This window comes from Notechis scutatus, chromosome 1, assembly GCF_049901735.1.
Source record: "Notechis scutatus isolate UNSWTSFEM ecotype Mainland chromosome 1, rNotScu1.2, whole genome shotgun sequence".
Classification (NCBI taxonomy): Eukaryota; Metazoa; Chordata; class Lepidosauria; order Squamata; family Elapidae; genus Notechis; species Notechis scutatus.
In genome coordinates, this window is record NC_142009.1 from 110168689 (window position 1) to 110181586 (window position 12898).

Sequence of the window (12898 nt, forward strand, 5' to 3'; positions counted from 1 at the left end):
TGGTTGAAAGAGTATTGTCAAATGGTGCTTGTTCTAAAACTTGATCTAAAAGCAGCAGTGCCTGAGTCTACTTGATATGTCACTGAATTAAGGGTAACCAAAGTGTTTTTGTATGCAAACGCTTGGGCTCTCTGCACTTAAGTGTTGGAAGTTATTTTTTTACAGAGTGTTTGGATACTGACTTACAGAAACAATTGTGAGGATTTTATTTTATTTTTTAGCTTTTTCATGTTCCCCTTTTAGTTTTGCCAATTTTGTTGATGCTGGTCATGTTGTCCCACACATTTGCTAACAGAATTGATTGAGGCACCACATCTGTTGTGTTTTGGAAATTACTTTGTTAACTTGAGGATTTCAACTTTATTTGTAATATGGACTAGCTGCATATGAATAAAACAATGGAAATTAACAACATTGACTTATTTTATTTCAGAACCATAAGTAATAATTTTTACACGTACTGCATTCAGAACACACGGGCATATCATACATTATAAAAAAGTTTTCTCTGGAGTGCATTATCACAGTTCCAAGTAATGTGTTTGCCTTTTTTCTCTCTGGCTATAAGGAGAGAAACATACCCCCAAGGTTGGAGAGCTATTTTCTATATTCTATATCAGGGGTCGCCAACCTTTTGGACCACCAAACTCATAATTTTAAATCCTGTGGACCAGAGACCCTGGGAAAATCCCCAAAAAAGTGCAGGAAAATTCCCCACCCTGTTTTCCTACTGATTGATCATTCTTTATTTGGGATCGCAGGATACCGTCTCCAGCTCTGTTCTGAGAGAGAGAGAGAGAGACTTTTGGCTTCATGCAAGGAAAGCAGCAGAAGCAGAAGTCTTTCTCTCCCCCAAACTCCGCCAGAAATGAGTCTTTGTGAGACTTGCCGTGCCGGCGCAGGCTCTTGGAACAGGATGCCTTGCAGGGTCCCAAAGACTCATTTCTGACAGAGTTTGCAGGAGACAAAGAAAGACTTGCTGTTTTCCTTGCATGCAGCCATAAGCAGAAGAAGAAAGAAGCTGAAAGAAACAGGCCGGTGGCCAGGCCAGGTGCGTGGGGCGCATGGGGCAAGTTCCCCCCTCTGCCCTTTCCCCCTTCCCTCACTACCTTGCTCGCAATGCAAGCGAAGCAAGCCTTGTGTTTCCATGGGCCATGTGGGCGGTGAAGCCTTGTGTTCCTGCACAGCCTGGATTAATTGCTTCAGGGGGTGCTTTAGGGGTGACATTACTCTGCAGACCACCAAAATTTTCTCGCTGATCACCAGTGGTCCCCGGCCCACTGGTTGGTGACCACTGTTCTATATTCAAATGAGTTAACAAAATTTTACCAGTTTCATTATCTTAAAGTGGGATTATAATGGTCCTCATACCATTCAGCATATAACACACTGTACTAGAAATTCAGTGTTTTTATGTTATGTAATATCTCAGCAATTTTACATAAGTTGTTTATGTAGAAATAGATTGTGTCCCTAATTTAAAAGTTGCATATAGAAACCTTATCACAGATACAATACATATATGTCTCTAATCAGTTTCTTCTGCATGTACAAAAATGTATTTCTTGATATTATTTCTGCAAATATTTAATATCTAGAGATAGTTGAAAGTCAAGAACAATAAGCAGGACTGAGGCTTAATTCCTGAATATGAAGTTGAAAAAAAAATCCCATCTGGCTAAACATTTTAGTGCCATTTTCCCAAGCTTTGGACTTAACATTTTTATATTTTTGTTTCATGACCAGAGATACACATAATTTCTCATGTGATGAGCAGCTACATAAATTTTGATTAATAAATAGCCAACTTAATTCCACTTCATTTTACTTAAATATTTATTACTAAATGTATTGCAATGATCAGTTGTAAGTTTCTTAAATCTATTTGAATTACTTTTTAAATTTTAAACAAAAATTTCCATAATGTTAATCAGGATAAACATTTGAAGCGTATCTCAGTGTTTTTTCTTTGTTGGCAAAATAATCTTGTCTTAATATGCCTAGATGCCTTTTATAGATGCTCTTTAAACAAAATTAGATATCACCCTCTGCATTTTCAGATTACCTACAGTTTGTGTATTCTAGATATCATTTCTTCTTTGAAGATTCATACTCCAGCCATTCGCTGAAGCCACCAGGAAAATGCTGAACTCTGAAAGCACATAAGACATAAGAAAGCACATAAGAAATGTTCGATAACATTTCTTATTGCACAAACCACTTTCAAGAATATGATCTTCTTAAGAGTATGCTGACCAGAGATGTAGGAGAAATATTCTGGCATAGTAATTTTATTTTATACCAAGTAAGGGAACAAAAAAACCCATGCTTAATATCTTCCTCAAAGAGTAAACAATGTTTAGTAGAGATAAAGTAGTAAGTTTGAATCACACTAGTTAAATACTTTTGGAAATCAGCCACATAATAATTTTGAATAATGGCAAATATAAGGATGTAAAATAAAATGCTTCTTTAATTCTTAAATGAGACATTCTTAGTACTTGGCCACTCTACTTCATTTTGGCCAAGTATGTTAGGATTTTTAAACAGGCTCTGGCTTAGAATACTTTAATCCAAACATTGAATTTCACAAGGTTACAAACATCATTTACTCACAGTACTTCCAAGTTTGTTCTTTTTTTTTAATCAGCTAAGGAAAAGGCTGAATACTGGCACCATTTTTGAATTGTGGGGTAAGAATCATTTAGAAGCAGTGTATTTTGCTTTAAAAATGGACTGATACTCTTTAAAATACATTAAACCCAACTGGGAAAAGGGGATGCCTATATTAGAAAATAAAACAGTGATGCAAATGTGGGTCTTGCCATAAGGTTCTAAACACTTTGTCCTGAATGAACTAAATGATGGCACTGTTTTTCCTTCTACAATCATATTTGGTGGGGAGAATAAGAAAATTTATGTAGAATCAAATGATTTGAATGCAGGTTAGTGTTTGTTGGAGCAAATTTGAACTCTTAGTACATTTAGTACATCCATGGTACATTAGGCTTAGATTTTCAGATGTGTTATTTGAAAACTGCCAAATGCTATTTATTGGATCAATCTATCCATTGTATTTTAACAGCAACATTAAAAAGAATAAACACTTTCCCCTGATTTGTATTTTTCCTTTTAAATCCATAATATTTTTAAATCAAACTAGAAACAATTAATTTGCAATAAAACTACACTAACATATATACCTTTCCTGAATGCTTTACACTTACCTGCTGAAACCCAATGATTTTGCAACAGCTACAGCCTGTTTGCTTCTCACGCCAGCGAGACAGGAAAACACTACATGATCTGATTTAGAAGGCATATCTTGATTGTATTTCTCTTTAAAATATACTGAGTCCATCTGTAAAGCTTCCATAACTTCTCCCACTGTAAAAATAAACAATCATCATTTATTTCATTGGTCTTTTTTATGGTGACCCACTGGCTGGAGTGCCATTTTCATGCTAAGCATAAATTGAGTCACTAGGTAGGAATCCCATGTGCCACAATGGCATACATGCGTGTGTGTGTGTGTACACACACACACACACAAAGACATCACAGTGCAAATCTTGCCCTTTTCTATTTGTATCCCAATGCTCGACAAATACACAAGTGACAGGACCTGGGTAGTGATGTATGTTTTATTGCTTATACCTCTTTGACTTTTCTGGATGGTAGGAGTTGGCCTGCTGCACAAATCCAAGTACCGAAAGTACCACACATAAGATTATTCCATGTTTTCCCCTTGTATACAATGAGCTGGACTTTTGTTTTGTTTTTTCCCTTGCTCTGAAACACTCAACAGCAACTTACATGGAATACTGATTGAACCAGGAATTTTTCCATGCTCTGCAATTTCCCATTTTTCTCTAACATCAATAAGCCGGACTGCCTTTGATTCCAACAAATCTTTGAGTTGTTGGTAGGAGACACTATGATCTTCAGCTGTGCAAAAGTGGGAAACGATTTGTCTCCTGTTTTCTGGATCTGTAAAAAAAGTAAAGAAAAAGGTTAACAGTAGTACTACAGATTCTGACATGATCATCAAAGCACTGATTTGCTTCTAAGTGCTGCTGGGCAACAACACCAGCTAAAGAATCAATGCATTGACTAAGCATTTAAATGGACAAGCAGAGCCCAGACTCGCTGTCTGTATATTTACCCCACAGCAGTTTTCCAGATCACAGGAATTTCATATATTATTCCTTTATTCTGCTCAAAGCAACAACACAAAAGCTGTGTTGGCTTTTAACCCATGAAGCTAAAGTATCAAACCACATGATGGTTGGATATGATAGTCCGGTTCCTATGCTATTTTAATCAATCTGGTTTGATTTTGGCTTAATCTTTGTGTATTGTAAAGCATGGTTTTTGTTTTAGCAAACTATGAGAAGGTAGTGGAGTGATAAACCAGAAGAAATCATTCCAATTCTCTTGGAAAAGACTTTTTTTAATAAAACAAATACCAACTTTTATGACCGCTTTCTCTTATACAATTTGAGCTAAATACATTAACCTGTGTCTTATGCAATAATCCATGGCTTAGCATAATGTAAATATTAGGTTATAGTTGTACTTGTTTCTGTGCATCACTACAGTTTTGAGGTAATACTCAAAAATATCTTCTACCATTAAGACCGCTGGTCAGAAAAAGATAGGAGTAAGACATTTTACAAATGAGGAAGTCAGGCTAAAAAAGCAGCAGAGAAACTACCAAACCCACTAACGTAAAATTGGGATTTGAACCGATTTCCAGTGGACACGTCAGTGGAAGGTACACGGGACGTCAGTCTAAATCCTGGTTCTGTCCACTTCCCACTGATGAAGTTGCTATACTAAAGCAATCAGATTCTTTAAAAGCTCAGTATTTTTTTCAGGAACCGAGTACAACCGAGTTAAAGCACTTAGCACTGAATTTAGCAATCCAGGAAACAAGGAAACGCCCTCCTACGCTCCGATTCTCTTAACCCCGCTGGAGCACTTACAGCCTGAAGGGCAAAAGCGACCGATGCCAACCAACGATTCAAATCTATGCAGGACGCTCTCCCGGTGGCTCCATGTCAGCTGGCTTATCTTTCGTCCACCGCAGCCGCTTAGCCTACTTGCAGCCAGCTGCGTAATTAAACCAAAAGTAAATTGACATCTCCAACATCCTTGCATGCTTCCTACTCTGCGGAGCTCTCTCGCCTAACTTAGAAGGCCACCGCCCAGTTTGGCTGGGCTTCCCGAATATAGTAGGCCAGGCAGTTCGCCTGTCTCCTTGGCTGCGCTTTCCCAGGAAGGTGCATCTCAGCTGGAACAAGAAATGCTAATTGAAAAACCAGGTGTATTTTTAATTATTCCTCTGACTGGAGCCCGATTGCTCATCCCAAAAGCCAGTGTGATTGTTGCAGGACGAATAACAGTAATCCTGTTTCAGAGAGTTTCATAAAAAAAATAAACTAAACCGAATGTGATTTGCGGGATAGTTTGTTAAACATGATATATACTGTAGTTTAGTTGGTATGACAGCTACCAAATCTGGGTTGCAACAGTTCCTTTGATCAGGAAATGGCAACAAGGACATGGAATACTCTAGATCTCTGCCAAAATCTGATAAGCTACTATAACCTTAATATGACTTGGAAAACAACCCAATACAGGAACTAAAGGCTGACTTCACAGAGGCCATAATGTGACTTGATTTGTGTGATTCAGACACCCTGCAATACAACACCCCACCCCACCCCAGGAATTAGTAAAGATCCTTTGTTTTTTGCTAAGTATATTTAAGAAAGCATTTCATGTGATTTGACATATTGTCTATGGAGAATAAATACTAGCTGACCTAAATAAAGCTCCAAAAATATCAATAATATTATCTTTAATATTAGTATTACACTATTATCTATAATTTTATTTTGTAAACTGAACTGTGATCACAAACTTTTATGGAAAGGTTTGGGTACTAGAGAATGACTATTCCTGCTGTACCTGGGGAAAATATCACCCACATGCATACAATCTGTATTTATAAAACTATTCAACAAGCCTTAACTAGTCAAAGGTTTCAAATTTCATTAAGCTTTATAAATATATTAGTAGGTTAAAATTCTGGTAGTACCTCTTGACTGGTTTAAGGAATATTTCAATATTTGGGCGCCCATATATATACTATGCTCTGCAGGTTCTTTACCAAATAATCTTGACCAGCATTTTTTAAACATCACTATTGCACCCACCTTCCCTTTCTCCCAGTGTGGATGGATGGATGGATATTCATGATACTATGAAAGATTTTTAATAGCTACCTGGGTAGCAGATGTTGACTTTAGATTTCTATATGCAAGACGTATTACTGTATAAAACTTGTCATGTGATAGCTATTTAGTAACAGTAAAGCATTTCATAAATTCCTGAACACAAATGAAACAACGCATCATATTTAAAGCAAATATAATTAAGAATTTTATGCTGGAATTTGCCACTGTTCTTGCTCCAAAAGAATGTTTTCACTGGGAACCAGATATAGTACCAAAATATGACAATGATGTCATTCACCCATTTTGCAAGTGAACATATAATTACCCTGGGACATTTTGTCTGACTTTCTTATTAAGAAATTGTTTTTGTGGCCAAGTCATCACAGTTAGATTTTGAGTGGAATAACGTAAGTAGCTACTAGAATGCATCGTGTCTACTGAAATCAGATAACAGATAATCAGAGTTGGAAGGGACCTTGTAGGTCATGTAGTCCAGCCCCCCCCACCCAAGTGGGAGACTCTACACCATTTCTGACAAGTCGCAGTCCAATCTCTTCCTGAAGGTCTCAAGTGATGGCGCTCTGACAATTTCCAAGGGCAAGCTGTTCCATTGGTTGATTGTTCTCACTGTCAGAAAGTTTCTCCTTATTTCCAAGTTAAATCTCTCCTTGTTCAGTTTCCATCCATTATTTTTTGTCTGGCCTACAGGTGCTTTAGAAAATAGCTCAACCCCTTCCTAGCTGTGGCAACCTTCAAATATTGGAAGACTGCTATCATGTCTCCCCTGGTCCTTCTCTTCATTAGACTAGCCATGCCCAGTTCCTGTAACCGTTCTTCATTTTTAAGTCTCCAGTCCCCTGATCATCCTGGTTGTTCTTCTCTGCACTTTTTCTAGCTCCTCAACGTCTTTTTTATAATGTAGGGACCAAAACTAGATGCAGTACTTTAGGTGTGGTCTAAGGCTTTATAGAGTGGTATTAGTACCTCACTTCATCTCCATTGTATCCCTCTGTTAATGCAAGTTAGGATTGCATTAGCAAATCAAAGGGATTGTTTCAAAGATTGTTAGCCTGATCCATCAAATGACTTCTTGCATCTGCCAGATTCTAATGTGTCCATATTTCTTTCATATGTGCATGATTTTTCCATGGACATTAAAATTATATGTCTTAGGCAATTATTTCTTTGCCATCAAGAAAATCCATTTGGTGCTATGATTGCATGAGATTTTCCAGGCTTTTTATTTATTCATTCATTTGATGTTTAAGCAACTGCAATATTGTGACTTAATGTGATTTACATAAATATTGTTACATTGAAACATTTGCAACCATAGATTTTAGCAAAATTGTTTACAGAAACAAAACATCTACAATATAAATAGGTGAAGCTGTCCAATCTTTAATTTAAATAAAAACAATATCCCAGTAACAGTTAACTCATCAATCTATACAATATACAGCATACATACAGTACCTACAGATTTATATTTGATTGATGTCAAGCATTTTCTCTTTTTAATACAGAGTGACCTATTTCAGAAGTGCTTTTTCCATCCCAAGAAGTGCATTTAAAATAAACACAATAGTGATTTTATTTTGTTTTATCTTTGCTTTAAATAAAGCAAAGCTCAACCCATATTTCTAAATGGAAAGTATGATAAATCTAAGCTGGCATACAAACTGGTTCTCTAGTTGCTGGCTGTCAGCTTGGCCATATGGTATTCCTTTTCTATAGCAGTTTCAAAATGGAAATATATTCATTTAAGATATGATTATCAATGGCACCTCGTCATGATGGTGGTTCTTCCAGGGTCAGAGGCAGGACCTGAATGCCAATCACGAATGATAAACTTTGGACTTTTTATGAGCATCTGACTGGCCACTATATCAAATGACACCATAAATTAGACAGGCATGCAATTTAACCCAGGATAGCTCTTAAGTTCTTATAAACAGCCATTCTCTATTCAATGCATTCCTACACGCTATAGTTTTGTTAACACTTGAAGAGGGATCCTGGCAGATATCAAAGGCTTCTTTCCTTCTTTACAAGCTGGATGGAGAGGAAAACGGGGAGATAAAAAGAGAAGAAAAGTTGGTCTCCCCTATTTTCACCTGTCACTCTCTCTGCCCTATGAGGGGGGAGGAGGGGGAGAAGCTTGCCCTCTCTGAGCCAGATAGGCAGCATGACCAGCAGATCAGTTTCCTACATTTCTCTTGGGAACTGCCAAGGAAGGGATGGGGAGGAGGCAGGGCTGTGGAAAGCTATGAAACAAAACCAAACTTCTGCATTAAAAAAAGCAGTCTGGGGGTGTGTGTTTTTTCCCCATCTGCAAAACATGGAGGTGGCTGCGATGCCAAAAAGAGATTAAAGGCGCCTTTTCTCTTCTCCTTTGGAAGCCCACTTGGGCATGAAAGTTGAGGCGACGCATTGCGCCCGGAGGTCGGATTTCTGCTCGATCCAGCGGAGGGCCTCGATCGGAACCCCCATTCCTTGGGAATTGAACGGCAAATACCCCCCCTAACCCTTACGCGCCTGGTAGCTTGTTTAAAGCACAGTCCAGCCAAGCGGCGAGCTCCAGCCGGACCGCAGCCCTGGGAGTGCGAAACGGGGACGGGACGGGACAGAACAAAACGGGACATCACCCTGCCGGGCAGCAAGGGAAGGTATCCTGCTGGCAGGAGGTCCGCTTCCTGCTCCTCCTCTTTCGGTTGTCGCTTTAGCCGGCTGTCTCTCTGGACGAAGCAGAAGCTTAGCGCGGTGAGTTAGGAAAGGAGAGTAAGAGGTTGGGGGCCGGCCGAGCCGGGGAATCCCCTGGAATCTCGCCCGCTGGTGGGGCCCGCCGCTGCGGGCAGGGGACTCGGAAGGCAGATTTCCTCGCTCGACTTTCCCGGAAGGGGGAAGTCTGGCTTCTGGCGGGCCTTCCTAGCCGCCTTTTCTGACCCCAAGTAGTAGCAGTAGTAGTAGCCCGTCGCTCGGGTCTTCCACTCCGCCGTCTTCAAAGCTGGGGGCGGAGATGGGCTGCCGAATGACGGAGTCGGCCCTGACGGAGACGAGGCTTCCTTCTTTCCTTGGTTTATTGTTGGGAGGTCGGGGGCCTCCCCCGTGACGCTACCTAGAGCTCTCTATCCTCGGCTCTACCGAGGCGCTGCCTGCCTTGGAAAAGCCGCGGATCTGGGAGCTTGCTCAGCCTTTGAGGCTGGCCGTAGCCCCTCCCCCCTTCAGTCGAGGTTTTGTTAAGTGCTTGTGAGATTTGTGTTGAAGGCCTAGGTTGTAAGGATTTGGGAGAGGGAGGAAGGAAGACTACGTGGGCGAAACGGTGTTGCCTGGTTTTATATGGGTGTGTATGGATGTGTCTAACTGGTGTCGTGGGATTGACATTGACATTTCAAGCAATTTTATGTGCAGTTTGTATTGTGTGGCCTCTAAGAATGTGGAAACCAGGAGGTGCCTCCCCACACTGTTTACTTAGGCAACATAAGGCCTTGGCGATTTAATGTTCCCCCCTGACAACTGCATGTTGGCTCTGTATCTTATTCCAGCCACTACATTCCTAAGGGTTTCCTTAAGAAATTTGAGACAGAGCCAAAGTGCGCAAACATTTATTCTGTTTGTCCCTTTCTTTAGGGAATATATGAATTATATGAACAATCTACTTGGGAGAGATTTGTATCATAGTCTTTGATTATATGAACAATCTACTGGGAGTGATCTGTAACAGTCTTTTGGGAAGGAAAAGCATGCCGTGCCATTGGCTGTTTATCTGCTAAACTAAGCAGTGTCTTCAAAATATTCTCTCACACTTACTCTCCTGCCAGACGCCCCCAATATATTTTTATCCACCCACCAATGGCTGCTGCAAGTCAGAGGAGAAGCAGTCTTCCAGAGAAACACCAATCAGAGTATCTTTGGTTTAGAGAGCTATTACAGATTTAGTAAGCTGACTTGCCTGATGATGTAGCCTGCTATTGCTATGTGGTAGGTAAAATTGTCCCAAAGGTGCTTTTTCAAGAGGCAGCTGGACTTTCTGGTTTTTCTTTGAAGATGTTTTGCTTCTCATCTAAGAAGCTTCTTCAGCTTTGGCTGGATGGTGGGGAATGAAAGAATTTATACTCCTTATATAAGGCAAGTCTTCCTAGGAGTATAATAAATTCTTCCTTTTCCCACCAACCAGCCAGAGCTGAAGAAGCTTCTTGGATGAGAAGGTAAACGTCTTCAAAGAAAAACCAGAAAGTCCAACTGCCTCTTGAAAAAGCACCTTTGGGACAACCATGACCTGGATGACTGAGAATCTCCATAGACATGTAGGTAAAGTTAGGTGGTGAAAATTATTATACTCTTCAGGTAGTTCTCAACTTACAACCATTTGTTTAGTGGCCGTTTGAAGTTATAGCGGCATTGAACAAAGGGACTTACAACTGTTCCTCACATGTCTGTCTCAACATCCCCACCATCATATGATCAAAATTCGGAGGCTTGCCAACAGTCATATTTATGATGGTTTCAGCGCTCTGGCTGGGGTCATGTGATCACCATTTGCAAGCTTCCCAGCCGGCTTCTGACAAACAAAGTCAATGGAGGAAGCCAGATTGGCTTAATGATCACATGATTCACTTAACAACTGCACTGATTCACTTAACCATGGTAAAACAATGGTAAAATTGGGTGTGATTCACTTAATAACTGCCTTGCTTAGTAACAGAAATTCTGGTCTCAGTTGTGGTCATTAAGTCGGGGACTACCTGTATTTATTGGATAAGCTGCTAACTAATAAACAGTGAAAGAAGATGTATATATAAAAAAGAACTCAAAACCTATCAGGACAAGTAGCTCCAGAACGTGCTTGTTAGTATTTTCCATTTTTTTTGAGTCATTGGTTTTAAGAGTATCTGTTTATCCAGCATTTCAGCTGTAATTCTTGCAGTTAACTATTAAATGAGAGGTTTGTTCCTGTGATTCATGGATGGCTTTGTGTTCCAATAAAAAGTGTAGTGTATATAGCTAGTTAGTTTGGGGAACATTTCTGTGTGATAAAACTGTTCTGTCTTTTCATATAAAATATGTTTTACTACCCGCCCCCCCGCCCCCCAAAAAATTCAAGCACATCACCATAAAATCAGCTTCCATTTGGAAGAAAAAAGTAGCTAGGTTAAATACTGTACATGGGACTAAGAAACAAAGAAACACTCAGCTCATAGGCAAAATGTATGCTTCATTCTCCCACATTTCTTATGCTACAGAATGATTTTAAAAAAAATCTTCCAAAGTTAAAAAATAAGATGGGGAGGAACAAGAAAGCCTGATAAACTGCAAAAAGAACTCTCTATTTTTGGTGGGAACATATTGGATATTCTAGAGATAAACTGACATGCTAAAATGTGGCACCCACTTCCCTTGAAGTAAAATAACACTTCATTACAAGTTAATTATGTGCACTGTGACAGATCTGCAGTGATTGAATAAAATACTTCAAAATCTGGGGGCCAGATATTAAAATATTTTAAAGATCTCTCTGGTAACAAAATAGAGGCAAGATTGCAACACAATGGCTTGTGTTTTATAGACTTGAGACATTTCTTTATAATGTGATTGACTTGTAAACATTTTGTCATATTTCTTTAGGAACTAATTCAAAGCTGGTATTCTGTAGTTATGTTTCCCCTTAAGTTCTGTAGCAACATACCCTCTGCCTCTTGGGGTTAGCTGGTAATGTCCAAAGTAGAGCAATATATCATCATTGAGCATTGAGAGTGATGTGTATCACAAAGAACAAAGTAGGACAGCTTGTTGTCTAGAGAAAAATCCCCCAAACTCTGATAACAATATTATACTCTTGGCAATCACAAACTCCCTGGGAAGCAGAATGTTCATTATGTTGACATTCTACTTTCTTGTCAAGCATTGTACATTCCCTGTCAAACTGTAGCAACAGATATCTGAACTGATTATTTCTAGTCACTGTGGCTCTTCTGACATTGATAGCCAGCATGCAAGGTTTTGCCCTTATTAATTCTGTACTTGAATATAGTTGTGATTATATTAAGTGGTAGTGAATCTGTTAATGTTTATTCTAATTCTGAAGTGGTTTCACTATAATTGTCAACTTCGAATCGAACCTGGCAGAAGCCATTTTTCTATTCCTCAGTTGCCACACAGAGAGGGGAAGGAGAATGAAATGCGTTGCTAGACAAAACACAGAACTTTCTCTGGGAGCCAAGGTCATCTCTACAGGTGGTGGATAAAGATGGGGAGGAGTGTTGAGCCCGCCAATTAATCTAATTGGCCAATGTGACTTGTGACTTTTTTTGGGGAGAGAGTTATTTTAGTTGTACTGAAGACGCGGGAAACATTTAGGGTCGATTTTCCATTTGATCGTGCCAATATGTACCCAATAAAGAAGTTCTTAGAGGAAGACCTTAGCCTCAGAATTCTGATTTGCTTGGGTTCATTAGTTGGGATGATGACAATAATGACGGCATCTACTTAACACGATCCAATTGAGATTTAGCAAATGTAGAATCCATACATATAGGAATAGGTATACATGTAATTGGAATATGCACACATGCCAAAGTGCCAAAATCTATGCAAAACATTGCACTTACATGTACACCTACACCCTTATACATATGGATTCACAAAACCCATCT

The 12898-nt window shown here is 39.4% G+C and overlaps 2 protein-coding genes across 2 annotated transcripts in view; one reads left to right on the forward strand and one right to left on the reverse strand.

The window, feature by feature from the left end:
• Positions 1 to 405: 405 nt before the first annotated feature.
• TSTD1 (thiosulfate sulfurtransferase like domain containing 1) lies at positions 406 to 5211 on the reverse strand. Its single transcript, XM_026666606.2, has 4 exons — positions 4989 to 5211; positions 3817 to 3990; positions 3228 to 3387; positions 406 to 2152 (listed from the first exon to the last, which is right to left on the reverse strand). Exons 1-4 carry the CDS (start codon positions 5161 to 5163, stop codon positions 2089 to 2091), a joined length of 573 nt encoding a protein of 190 aa, XP_026522391.1. The 5' UTR covers positions 5164 to 5211; the 3' UTR covers positions 406 to 2088.
• A 3736-nt stretch (positions 5212 to 8947) lies between these two features.
• Positions 8948 to 12898, forward strand: part of USP45 (ubiquitin specific peptidase 45) — a 79797-nt gene continuing 75846 nt past the window's right edge. Inside the window, exon 1 of the mRNA XM_087942966.1 lies at positions 8948 to 9008. The gene's annotated coding sequence lies outside the window, so the exon portion shown is untranslated. The remainder of the gene's footprint in view (positions 9009 to 12898) is intronic.

Excerpts from the sequence above, each read along its gene's own strand:
- TSTD1 (XM_026666606.2), bottom strand. The coding sequence starts at position 5,163 with ATGCAAGGATGTTGGAGATGTCAATTTACTTTTGGTTTAATTACGCAG. Across the intron at positions 3,991-4,988 it reads TCGCTTTTGCCCTTCAGGCT|ATCCAGAAAACAGGAGACAA; the intron begins GTAAGTGCTCCA and ends CTTTTTTTACAG. Across the intron at positions 3,388-3,816 it reads TGGTTCAATCAGTATTCCAT|TGGGAGAAGTTATGGAAGCT; the intron begins GTAAGTTGCTGT and ends TTATTTTTACAG.